Here is a 14,033-nt window from a genome sequence, read left to right on the forward strand (position 1 = left end):
CTCTTTTAAGTTTTCAGTTTCATTGAGCATTCTGGGAGAGAAATATGGTTTTCCATCTGAGAAATACATATGAGAATGAGCATCTGTGTTCGCAATGATATTTTTTTTTTTTTTGCAAGTGACCAGTGTATCTATTTCTAGACAGATTTATAGAAATCTGCATATTGTTTTACGTCTCCAACAGCAAGTCCATCTTGCCATTTGCAGGGTAGACAGACTGTCAGTATCATATTTGATTAGTCGTGATAATGAATTTAATTTAAGACACTTTTATCCGATTGGCGTTTTAACAGATTTTATCAGTTAAATATTAGTTATACTTATGCTATATAAGCAATTTTTTAGCATGCAAACTTATTCTGTCTCATTAAGTCAAATATTGTTGTATTTTAACAGACATTTTGGTGGAAAATGATCCTCAGACTTTCAAAGTCCGAAAGAATTCCAGGACTTGCTTACAATCTAGATGATTTTAGGTAAACGCACAGACAGATAGACACCTAAACCCCTCACCCCAGTCTTCCGTCCCACCCTTTAGACCCCCATAACCCCTTCGATCCATTCCACACTCACTCTTTGGCAGCTTATGCAACTCATTTCTTAGAAAAAGTGTCCGTGGGATCAGATAGCCCGAGTCCAAAATATCGTACCCCCGTTTTCATGAGCCCAGAACTAGTTGGCTGGCCTCAGATTTATTGTACCTTGTCGTTTTGGAGGAAGATCGTATGCATGTGGTCAGTAGCGAGGAGCCTGCGACCCAACCTCCCTCTCATGTTACGCCCTATATATAACATCCATTCCTCCAGCACCTCCGTTCAACCCCCCCCTCCCTCGTTCCCTCGCTCCAACACCACTTCTCCAGAAGCGCTGTATCCACTCGGGCCCAGACGGCTCTGTCTTTCCCTCTCCCTTTCTTTCTTTCTCTCTCACTCCCATCTGTCACCCGAGCTTCCTCTCGCAGGCTGTGTGTGTTTACCCTCTTTTTCGGCCTGGCAACGGGGCTGCATGCTCAGGATTACCGGAGGCCCTGCCTTTCATCGCTGCCCGCTCCCTCTTCCTTTCGCCGTTGACTCCTGGACTACGGTGGCCACGGGTGCGAGGCTGTGTGTTTTTGGGGCTTTTTGGAGTTAAGTGGAAGTGTCGACACTAAGAGAACATGGATCACTCTCTGTTCGGATGCCTTCGGAGCCCGCACGCCCCGTCCCAAGCCCTGCACCCGGCGTTCGCCCAGTCCTCCCTGGCCCTGCACGGTCGCTCTGACCACGTCTCCTACCCCGACCTTCCAGGACCCTCGCCGCCCTGCAGCTACGCGGGGGAGGAGGGCAGCTTCGGAGGACCTCATCACAGAGTTCACCACACTCCGCAGCATCCACACCACTCGCAGCATCAGTCCTGGCACGTGCCGCAGATGCCGTCGATCGACGGCGAGCGCCACAACCTCTGCCTGCCGCACCCTGACTCTGCCGCTCCAGAACTGTGTGGTGCAGGAGGAGCGAGTTCACAGGGCCTGTGCGCGGGTAACCCAACGCTCGCTGGTAGTGACCCCTCCGGGGTGTCGTGTGTGCCTGGAGAATACGGGAGACAGAACATGTCACCTGTTGAGCCGGAGCGACGGAATAGCAAAGGAAAGAGTGACAGTTCAGGTATGTTTTCGTGCGTGTTCTTATGAAATTTAGTAGAAAAATCGTTGAATTTTAATTCTGATAAATATTTTTTCTTAATCTCGACTTTTTTTGAATAGTTAAATTAGAAAATATCAATCAAAATGAAATATTACAACATGAATAATTCATGTGCTTGTCATGACTGGAGAACTGAAGATTGTCTGTTTTATTACTCATCAGATTTTTTCGGAACAGTTTAAGTAAAAGACTTAAACTACAGGATTTCATCATATATATATATATATATATATAGTATTGTCTATTTTCTGTAAATCTGACCTTGGAATAGAGAATTGCGTTTTTAGAATTAGAATTTGAATTGACCACCACCTTTTTTCAAGGCCTTATGAATTTGAAATAACACTATTTCATTTTGTTAATACAATTTCTTATAAATATTCCATATGCTATATGCATCCATATGCAAACATTTTAAGTTTAATATAATTTATGAAAAAATTTTAATTTAAAAATGAGTGTATCTTTATATTCTGTCATAAAATTATTTAAAATAGGGGAAAAAATACATTTAGGTAACACTTTATTTTACAGTCCCTGTACATACTATGTACTTATTATAACTGGGTAATAACTAAGTACTAAACCTGAACCTACCCCTAAACCTAACCTTAACCCATGTAGTTACCTTATATTACTCAGTACTTTCTTAGATAAGTAAAATGAAAAAATTATTTTCATGATTTGTTATCACATTTTTTCTTTTGTCAGATCAATTTAAATAATTAATGTGGTACAGATAACATAATATTTTGAGTTTCTGTAGATTAAACCAATCGTCTTCATTGTATTAACTCAAATTTTTAATTTCTATGAACACAAAATTAAGGCAAACAGATAACTTTTTTTTTTAAAGTTAAAGCAACAATTCTTTTTTTACAGTGTACACATACTGTAAAATAAAGTTAAACCGACATTTATTTTAGAATTCAAATTGTCAAATACGATTTTTTTTAATGTATACAAATTGGTCCATATCAAGACAGTTTGAACAAAAGTTGTGCTATATGTAGTAAATGGATTTTATTTTATTTCTGCAGTATAGCAGAAATAAAATTTAGCATGGGATAATTCAATACAACTGCCCTGTGTTAGAAAATCAAACTGAAGAGGATATCAAACTAGTACCAGAGAAAAGAAAAGTCTGTGATAATCAAACTCACAGTATAGTTTAAGGGAAAATCAAACTTTTTACACATTTGACATTCAGATCAGATTCACACGCATAAACCGTTTTATTCCATCCATGAACCATACAGAGGAGCGTGCAAGCTTTACAAATAAATCATAATGAGCAGCTGTATAAATATAGTCAAAAGCAGTTTAACATGTCTAGAGATTTATCTAGTATTTTAGAGAGAATGCTTCTTGAAATGAGAATGATTTTGAAGTAATTAAACAAAAGGGAGCAGAATCCAGACCGGGCTGGACACGGCACAGTAATGTTTTAATGGCAGGGCCTGGTGCTGTGAGGCAGCCCTGTTTCTTTCTCTCATCAGTCTCAGAGGTGTAAGTCACTCTGGCATTTACCCTCAGGTCTTTAATAGACCACAGGTGAAAGCCGCTGTTAAATGCTCACACTGCCCGCAGCTGCGCTTTTGATACCCCCAAATGCATCCGCACCGTTTACGGCTGGGGAAAACCGTTAGAGCTGCAGCTGGACAGTTTTTATAAAATGTGACCCTTACATTTCAAGAACAATAGAAAATATCACACCTGGTGATCTAAGTGGTTTGACACTGACATATAGACTTTAAAAACAGAGGTGCAGAAAAAATAGTTGTTTTTCACGAACAGTGGTATAAAGTGGTGGAATCAGAAAAATGTCACTGTGGGGTTTAAATGATTAAAGTTTCTGAGAGTTTTTGTCACCTTTACAGTTAGTTGAACTGAATTACTCCATCTTATACTGTACATCCAAGATTTTTTTTTTTGTCATGTCATGATTGGTGCCTAAATGCTGTAGCTTTTCATCCAGGTGCCTGTAATTTATGGCTTGATGGCATACTGATGGATAGGCCCAATGGTGGTAGAAATTTCCAGAAGGCTCCTGTTGGCACTTGCTGTGCCTTTATACCAAATCTAATTTCCTCCAGTCTGTTGGCAGTTATCAAAGGCAGTGTGGTTTCCATTTAAAGCTGTGTCACATGTCGAGATGTTGCAGCGATAGGCTGAACAGATTATAGATTATTCAGAAAAGTGATGTTGGATATGAAATACGATTTTCAAAGCTCATAATCTTGTGTATACTGTAAAAACCTTGGATTTCTAGAGCAGTTGTATTTCTCTGCCGCTTTCAAAGTAGCCAAAAAATTCAACATCTAAATCATGCCCGTCTTTGAATGGCAAGCTGAAAGATATTCATTGGAAACATATTGTCCTTAAAGATTTTTTTTTTTTTTTTTTAAATTGATTTGTATTGGACTCTCCCAGTCTAATAACTCAGATGATTGTGTTGTGCTTTACTCTGTTAGTCACATTATAAAAAAAAAAAAGTTGAAAAGATTTGAAAATTAGTAGAGTTTTAGATCATAAATATTTCAATTATAAGGAACTGAATAATAATGAGAATCATATTACCTGCTTTTCACATATGGCAACTCTCTATTGTTACCTTTTAAAAGTTATTTCTACTTTATCGATCCTATTTTTTTTTTTTTTTTGAGCAATCTAATGTATTTACACTGTAAAAAAATAATAATTTTCATGATTTATCATATTTTTTCTTTTGTCAAATCAACTTTAATAATTAATGTGGTTCAGATAACATAATATTTTGAGTTTCTGTTGATTAAACCAATCGTCTTCATTGTATTAACTCAAATTTTTTATTTCAATGAACTCAAATTTTTAAGGCAACCAGGTAACTTTCTTTTTTTAAGTTAAACCAACAATTCATTTTTACAATGTAGGTTGATTCAGTAAGTAATATTTTTGATTTGAGTAAACTTAAATAATTTAGACGTTACCACATTTTTAACAACAATTGCTTTAGCTAATAGTTATTCCAATATAGCAAATGTAATTTTCTATTTTGCACTGTTTGTTTTTGAATTAATTATTTAAAAACCCTCCTGTATATGTTCCTCTTTTTTAAACCTCAATAATAAAGACTTTATATGTTACTATAATTATAAAATATTGTATAACAAGCTTCAGTTAACACATACACAGTTACGGTTGAATTTGCTCATTTTTGGACCAATCAGAAATGTTTCTTGGGAAAGTTTCATGTATTCTGTTAAAAGAGAAGTGTGTGGAAAATGAAGAGTACATTGATCTGATTGTTGGAGAGTGTGAACGAAGCCCTGTTGATTCAGGCCAGATTTGAGAGCATGTGCTCCGTTCTCTTGCCCTTCTCCGCCTGCTAAAAACACCAGAGCCATATCGCCATAATAAATGGTGATTGGCAGGCCAAATTGTTCCGCTTTCATTTTTATTTTTGTTCGTTTATTTTATTTCAGAGCCCTGCAGTTTATCACACCATCTTATTATTTCACCCTTTTTGCTTTCTCTTTTGTTTTTTTCTTTTTCTGTGCATTTACAGCGGCTGGAAAGTGATCTGTTTTTCATTTCAGATTCCCAGGATGGGAGCTATAAGTCAGACGTGAGCAGTAAACCTAGGAAGGAGCGCACAGCGTTCACCAAGGAGCAGATTCGAGAACTGGAATCAGAATTCGCTCACCACAACTATCTGACACGGCTTAGACGTTACGAAATCGCTGTCAACCTTGACCTCACAGAGAGACAAGTACGTTCACTGCTAAGCCTGTTTTCACATGTTACCAGGAGACATAACACTGGCACTTCCTCTGGCTTTGAAAAAAAATTCTTAGATTGATGGGTAAAAAAAACACCTTTGCATGAAGGTTGACTCCATTTAAAGTGATTAAGTCTTAATAGTAATTCTTAACAATTAGTATGCCCTCATTTACTGATATAAATCTAAAAATATTTTAGTATGAGCTCTCTAAAAAAGTTTTACGTTAGAAATGAAATGAGCGGCGTGTTTTCCAAAGGGCCCTGTGTCGAAAGGGTCCAGTTTCCTGTGATACAGACTACTCGTTTGGCTTGAGGGAAGGATTCCCACTTCTTCTTTTTTTTTTTTTTTTTTTTAAATGTGCATCGGATCCTGTGAATAACCCTGACAGTGAAGTCTGATAAACTGTCAAATTTAGCTATGATATTAAACCTCAAGTTTCAAACTACATTGGATTTTTTATGCTTGTGAATGCATTTTTTAAAGAACATATTTTTTTCTAGTGGCTTTTATTAGATAAGACAGAAGGGAAGCAACAGGGGTGGGACATGATCCATGCTGGACTTGAACCAGGGGACATTTTTATTGCAAAATTAATTCTGAAGCATCCAAATTTCCCATCTGCTAGTTAAATGCAGTGAAATAAACCTTTCAAAACTGTGTTATATAATTGATTAATCAAATCGATCATTCGCATCTAACATAAAAGTTTGTGTGTATATGAAACATAAACATTTGTAAATATATAGTATATGCACACATATACTATATATTTACAAATGTTTGTTATATATATACAGTGCTCAGCATAAATGAGTACACCCACTTTGAAAAGTAACATTTTAAACAATATCTCAATAAACACAAAAACAATTTCCAAAATGTTGACAAGACTAAGTTTAATATAACATCTTTTTAACTTATATCATGAAAGTAAGTTTAATAATATAACTTCAGTTTTACTCAAATTAGGGTGATGCAAAAATGAGTACACCCCACAACAAAAACTACTACATCTAGTACTTTGTATGGCCTCCATGATTTTTAACGACAGCACCAAGTCTTCTAGGCATGGAATGAACAAGTTGGAGACATTTTGCAACATCTATCTTTTTCCATTCTTCAAGAATGATCTCTTTTAGAGACTGGATGCTGGATGGAGAGTGATGCTGAACTTGTCTCTTCAGAATTCCCATAGGTGTTCGATTGGATTCAGATCAGGAGACATACTTGGCCACTGAATCACTTTCACCCTGTTCTTCTTCAGAAATGTGTTTAGGATCATTGTCATGTTGGAAAAGTGCTTGACGACCAAGGGCACGGAGTAATGGTAGCATCTTCTCTTTTAGTATAGAGCAGTATGTCTGTGAATTCATGATGCCATCAATGAAATGCAGCTCCCCGACACCAGCAGCACTCATGCAGGTCCACATAAGGACACTGCCACCACCATGTTTCACTGTAGGCACCATGCATTTTTCTTTGCATCCCTCACCTTTGCGACGCCATACAGTTTTGAAGCCATCAGTTCCAAAAACATTTATCTTGGTCTCATCACTCCAGAGTACAGAGTCCCTGTAGTCTTCATCTATGTCAGCATGGGCCCTGGCAAACTCTAGATGGGCTTTTTTTGTGCCTGGACTTTAGGAGAGGCTTATTTCATGGATTTCGTTCCTCTGCAGTGTACGCCGTATTGTGTCATGGGAAATAGTCACCCCAGTTTGGCTTTCTACTTTAGTTAACTGCAGTGAACTTGCATGCCAATTTTCTTCAACCTTTCTCATTAGAAGACGCTCCTGTCGAGGTGTTAACTTCCATGGACAACCTGGACGTCTCTGTGAGATGGTTGCAGTTCCATCTTTTTTTAAAAAATTACCATTTTTGCTACAGTATTCTGACTGATAATTAAAGCTTTGCTGATCTTCTTGTAGCATTCACCTTTCTGGTGTAAAGAAATTATTTTCTTTCTCAGGTCTTGTGACATTTCTCTTCCATGTGGTGCCATTGCTGACAGCATGAAATGGGAAGGGGTTTTAACACCCTTTTATAGTCAACTGTCTGCTGGACGCCTGTGTAATGAATAATTAGACTCACCTGTGGTTGAATTCTTGTTAAATTAGACATTTGTAGTATAAAATTTAGCTTTGCTCCAGAGACTTTCAGTGGGGTGTACTCATTTTTGCATCACCCTAATTTGAGTAAAACTGAAGTAATATTATTAACCTTACTTTCATGTTATAAGTTAAACAGATGTTATATAGAACTCAACATTTTGGAAATTGTTTTTGCGTTTGAGATATTGTATATATATTATATACATAGTTCTGTTATGAAACTCTAGATGGCGCAGGCTGATGATAATTACGGCGTTAACTACTTGACACAAGCTGATTGGTCCTTGTCACATCTGCAGCCAATGAGCTTGTTGCTCACACATTTAAATGGCTGGTTACATTCACTATAGCAGTTTGCAGAACGCTTCAGAGTTCCTCTAAAACCCTCCACCTTCCCCAGCTCCACCTGTATAGATCTGCTATGGGTTATTGGTATATGCTCTTTGTGCAGCAGCACTATGTCTTACTCGCAGCAGCTTATCGGCGTATGTATTGGCAGTAGAAAGTTGTACTTGCTCTGCAGCAGCAGCAATAATCTACAACAACAGCAGCAATTCAGCAGCAGCGTAGCAGATCTATTCCACCAAGACCAAATACATTAACATTGTCATATCCATTACCATGCTAACAATCTTCAGAGAGTTGTCATGATATATAAATAAAACATATATTTTAGTCGAGTCAAAAATATACCAACTTTGAGAAATATTCACTGGAGTAAAAACTAGCTCCGGTCTTAATCTTTAAATGTATTCACTTTACAAATGCTTTTTTTAAAATGGTCCACACATCCCACACACGCACTCCAGAGTTTAGGATCATTCCAGCTGCGGTCTTGACCTAAAAAGAAGCCCTATGAGCAACTCACCTAGGATTTGCCTTTTTGTTTCATTCCCATTTCTCCTTCCTACTCCTCCACACAGTTGCTTCCTATCCAGTGACTCTCAGCACAGGTCCAAGAAATCTGTGGACGTGGGTTGATCTCAGATCTTCAACAACAAAGTCTGAAAATCAGCCCTTTCTGTGCACTTTCGAATTCTATTGATTTATATTAACAATTTATGTGTCATATACACACACAAAAAAAGCATATGTATAAAACTGCACTATATTATAAATGAAATGTGAAATATGGGAGTGCAGTTCTATAACACCTATAGTTCAAAGAATTGTAAAAGGGTTCTCAGTTCTCACACTTCTACTAAAAGTTTTTGTCATGTAAGGAAATCTGCCGACTCATTTAAGAGCTCACTCTAAAATACCTGCTCTACGCTTCCTAAAATAACCTTCTCAGACTGAAATAGTCCCCTGTCAAGCCTGAAGCGGGGGGTGAGGCGCCGCAACTCGGTCCAGATCTGATCGACCCGTTTTAGGCAGCAGCTTGATCATCACAGTGGAGACGCAAATACAGAGCAAAGTGTCAAGTCAGGACCTGGAACATGGGTCAACGGGCAACAAGGAGTTTTGCATCAGCACATAACTGACCAGGTGGAAATAGCCTATAGAGAGCCAATGCTAGTCCTCCAGAGAGCCAATCATATCACTGCTCCACCAAACTTCCCAGAAGTCTGCTCCAAAAGAAAAACACAAGAGCAGATCCACTGTGACTTTGAGGAAGCATAAAGATTAAAAGCAGATATGAAGGACCCTTCAAATCTATCCGCAAAGCACTTAAAATGAGGTGTTTTACTTGGTTTATGTATGTGGTCTATACGTGTGGGATCTGAGTGCTGTGTTGGCAGAAGTCTTTTAGAGAAAGCTTTAAATCTGTCGCTCATCCAATCTGATACACGCGCGCAGTATGAAGGGGGTTCTGATACAGAGAGCATGATGGTGGTTATGGAGTGGGGGTCTACATGCCAAAACATCTCTTTCTGGAAAGTGCCATAACACACACCCTAACACACGTTCCCACAGAGTGGCGTTGAGTTTCCCTGATGCAGATCTTGGACGCCTGCGTTTCTAAGAGACCAATAAAGCCCTATAAACATTGTGTGTAATTGACTACTGTATAATAGCTTTGCCAAAAATGTTTCCTAATTAGCAAACAACAATTATTTATTCAATTGTTTCACCCAAAAATGAAAATTAATTACTCACCCTCATATCGTTCCATAGACAGCTACACAACTACTACTTTGATGCTTCAAAAAGTTCATAAAGAGATTGTAAAACTAATCCATATGAACTGAGCGTTTTTTTTCTGAAGAGACTTGATCGCTTTATATGATGAACAGATTTAATTTAGGCTATTATTCACATATAAACATTGATCAGCGAACATAAACAGAAGCTCAACCGAAACTGAATGACACATGAGAACAAACTTCTTACAGAAGCTCAAACGTGCCGCGTAACACACAAGAATGAACCTCATTGGTTCTCCCACGTCATGCAAACATGCTTAAGCTTCCGTTTACCACAACTGAGATGATTTATTTAGTTTATTTGTGAATTAAAGTCTAAATTCATCTATTCATCATATAAAGCGATAGTGTCTGTTCAGAAAATGTGGACTAAACCTCTCAATTCATATGGATTCGTTTTACGATCTCTTTATAAAATTTTTGAAGCATCAAAGTGGCTGTTGCGTAGCTGTCAATGGAGTGACAGAAATCGCTCAGATGTTATTAAAAATATCTTCATTTTTGTGCCAAAGATGAAAGTAAGGTAGGGTTTGAAGCAACATGAGGGTAAGTAAATAATGTCAGAATTTTCATTTTTGGGTGAACTATCACTTTAAATGATATTGTATACCATTTTTATCTATTCTTAATTGTTGTTACAAGTATACTTACTATATTACAGGGTTGGTCAAATTTTGGAGTATAAAAACTTGGTCCATTGAGGTAACATCTTTCAGTTGAGTGTGAATGGGCCACAGGACGTTTTACAGAAACTTTACTGAAGTGCAATTCAAAGAAATCCACACAAAAAAAAAATTACATAATTCATTTTGCCTACTCTAAAATATACAGAATACATTTTTTACCTAGATGTATTTCTGTAATTTTACTGCTAAAATCAAAACAGATTTTTAATTTTGCCATGCTGCATCTCATTATGTCCTTCACATTGTTTTCAGATCATTTAAAATAAACAAAATCGATGTTTAATATTAAATACAAATAAATATTGACACAAAATGGACTATGTAAAATTATATTAATATTATATGATTATTAAACTTAATTATGTAACACACTGAATTAGAGCATGTGTGGATATGAAGTTCTTCCCCCATAGTCCATAAATGGTTAATTTATTGAATATATTGAAATATTTATAAATTCAATACAAATTTATGTAGGTAACATTTCAAATATTTATTCTCATAAAAATATAAAAAAAATGTAAACTTATTTTATTTCAGCTAGTTGCCAAAACAACATTATTTAGACACACACACACACACACATATATATATATATATATATATATATATATATATATATATATATATATATATATATATATATATATATACAGTACAGTCCAAAAGTTTGGAACCACTAAGATTTTTAATGTTTTTAAAAGAAGTTTCGTCTGCTCACCAAGGCTACATTTATTTAATTAAAAATACAGTAAAAAACAGTAATATTGTGAAATATTATTACAATTTAAAATAACTGTTTTCTATTTGAATATATTTCACAAAGTAATTTATTCCTGTGATGCAAAGCTGAATTTTCAGCATCGTTACTCCAGTCTTCAGTGTCACATGATCCTTCAGAAATCATTCTAATATGCTGATCTGCTGCTCAAGAAACATTTAATGTGTACAATTGTACAAAATATTTGTGTACAATATTTTTTTTCAGGATTATTTGATGAATAGAAAGTTCAAAAGAACAGTGTTTATCTGAAATCTAATCTTTTGTAACATTATAAATGTCTTTACTGCCACTTTTGATTGATTTAATGCATCCTTGCTGAATAAAAGTATTCATTTCTTTAATTTCTTTTCAAAAAAATAAAAATAAAAATTCTTACTGACCCCAAACTTTTGAACGGTAGTGTATAATGCTACAGAAGCTTTGTATTTCAGATAAATGCTGTTCTTTTGAACTTTCTATTCATCAAGGAATCCTGAAAAAAAGTACACAACTGTTTTCAACATTGAAAATAATCATAAATGTTTATTGAGCAGCAAATCAGCATATTAGAATGATTTCTGAAGGATCATGTGACACTGAAGACTGAAGTAACGTTGCTGAAAATTCAGCTTTGCATCACAGGAATAAATTACTTTGTCAAATATATTTAAATAGTACACAGTTATTTTAAATTGTAATAATATTTCACAATATTACTGTTTTTTACTGTATTTTTAATTAAATAAATGTAGCCTTGGTGAGCAGACGAAACTTCTTTTAAAAACATTAAAAATCTTAGTGGTTCCAAACTTTTGGACTGTACTGTATATATATATAAATGTACTATTAAAAATTACACTAACAGCAGTTGTATGTATTCTTTGAATTTTCATTCTGAATTAAAATTCTGCATGTTTGTTTTCTATATACTTAAAATGACAGCATTTCTCTTTCATGCAGGTAAAGGTGTGGTTCCAGAACAGAAGGATGAAATGGAAGCGGGTGAAGGGAGGTCAGCAAGGAGCCGCTGCGCGTGAGAAAGAACTGGTGAACGTAAAGAAAGGAACTCTCTTGCCCTCTGAGTTTTCCCCAATGGTCGGACTACACCACCCCATCGGTTCTCCTAGCAATGAGGACGACAGTCACGACAGTGACCAGAGCTCCGAGCACGCACATTTATGATGCCCGGACCACACCCAGTCACAACCTGGCAATTTCCTCAGGAATCAACTATGTTGGTACTCCGAAGGCTGTTAACAACTAGTACTGGGCCACGCTTTGTTATTTCATTCTGAGCGGTTAGGGTTTGTTCTTGGTCTGTGAAACAGATGCTCACAGGGTTGCAAACCAGAGCTCAGCCCCCAATGGCACCAAACTTTGAAGATTAGTCTAAATAAACGTTAAGGGGTTTAAAGGTGGCCACACTTTTCAAGAGACTATGCGTTCATCCACGTTTGACTCTTAAGATTGACATTGTAAATAAATGTATAAGTTTGAATGTTGCAAACATTCCACACGAGTGCCTTGGAGAGGATTTTTGCACTGTTTTAAGTTTTGGCCTAACTGATTGCTACTGTATTTTCGCAGATTTTGATAAAAATATCATTGATTACAAAATAGATCTACATAATCTGTGACAGCACAGAATAAGTATTATTTTAGCCCATTTGTAAAGAAACAAAAGAAGCCATTAATTACAAGTTGCAGACTATTTGTTGATTAATTAATGAATTAGAATGAAACACACAGAGTAGTTTTTAGACTGACAAATGTCCATGTTTTTTTTTTTCTCACAATATGGGTACTTTTGGGTAAACAAATGGATTGAAAATGACATAGACCTATGCAGCAAACTGATAAACATTTAATTTAGAAGGATAATTAAAGGATCGTTCACTTGCACTTCCTAAGGCTTGTGTACTTCAGGACTGCAAATAATTTTCCGTGATCACTGAAGGAGTCATTACAAAAAATACACTACAGTTCAAAGCTTTGGGACTGGTAAGATTTTTTCTAATGTTTTTGAAAGACGTCTCTTAAGGCCCGTTCACACCAAGAAAGATAACTATAAAGATAACGATGAAGATATAGTTATAAAAATAGTTCTAAATATAAAAGAATAGCAGAGTTAACACCACAGCTATAACTGTAACAATATAGAGAAACAATATTGTTAGGATCACTTTCAGAACAATTTTTTTCTAGCTGTTGAATGATGAAACACTGACAGCCAATCAGAATCCATTCTGATTTAAGGGCTCACGCATTTAAAATGGCTGACGACATTGCGGAAAAGTTAATCGCAGAGGTGCAGAAAAAGCCACCACTTTTTGACAAGTCAAGGATACTTTAAAGAAAACAGATATATGGAAAACAATCGGTCATACCCTCGGAATAAATGGTGAGAAGTAATTAGATCATTATGCTAGGCTAGCAAACAGGGTAACATAAAAATGATCTCAATATATCCAGCGCTAGTTTCGACAACATTGTCTTGCTTTCTTTGAAGTTGCAGTGAAAAAGACTAGGTGTTGTTTTTATTCCACTACTGACTTCGTCAGCTAGATTTACTGTTAGATTGCATCGATTGCACTAGCTATTTACTCACAACATAGCATACTGAGGATATCTGCTGGTTAAATCCACGTAAATGCAACAAGAACAACAAAAACATGTTGTATACACTTTGAAACTTAGAATAAATACCGTTCGTTGGTGTGGACGTAAATATAGTTATCGTTATAGTTATCTTTATCGTTCATGGTGGGAACAGGCCTTTATGCTCACCAAGACTGCATTTATTTGATGAAAAATACAGTAATTTTGTGAAATATTATTACAATTCAAAATAACTGTTTTCAATATTTTAAAATGTAATTTA

At 36.1% G+C, this 14,033-nt stretch overlaps 1 protein-coding gene across 1 annotated transcript; it reads left to right on the forward strand.

The window, feature by feature from the left end:
• The first annotated feature begins 352 nt into the window (after positions 1-352).
• Positions 353-13,200, forward strand: meox2b (mesenchyme homeobox 2b). The gene is made up of 3 exons (XM_048201306.1): positions 353-1,643; positions 5,261-5,433; positions 12,113-13,200. Exons 1-3 carry the CDS (start codon positions 1,157-1,159, stop codon positions 12,332-12,334), a joined length of 882 nt encoding a protein of 293 aa, XP_048057263.1. The 5' UTR covers positions 353-1,156; the 3' UTR covers positions 12,335-13,200.
• Positions 13,201-14,033: the final 833 nt, after the last annotated feature.

Source organism: Megalobrama amblycephala, linkage group LG9 (assembly GCF_018812025.1).
Source record: "Megalobrama amblycephala isolate DHTTF-2021 linkage group LG9, ASM1881202v1, whole genome shotgun sequence".
Taxonomy (NCBI): domain Eukaryota; kingdom Metazoa; phylum Chordata; class Actinopteri; order Cypriniformes; family Xenocyprididae; genus Megalobrama; species Megalobrama amblycephala.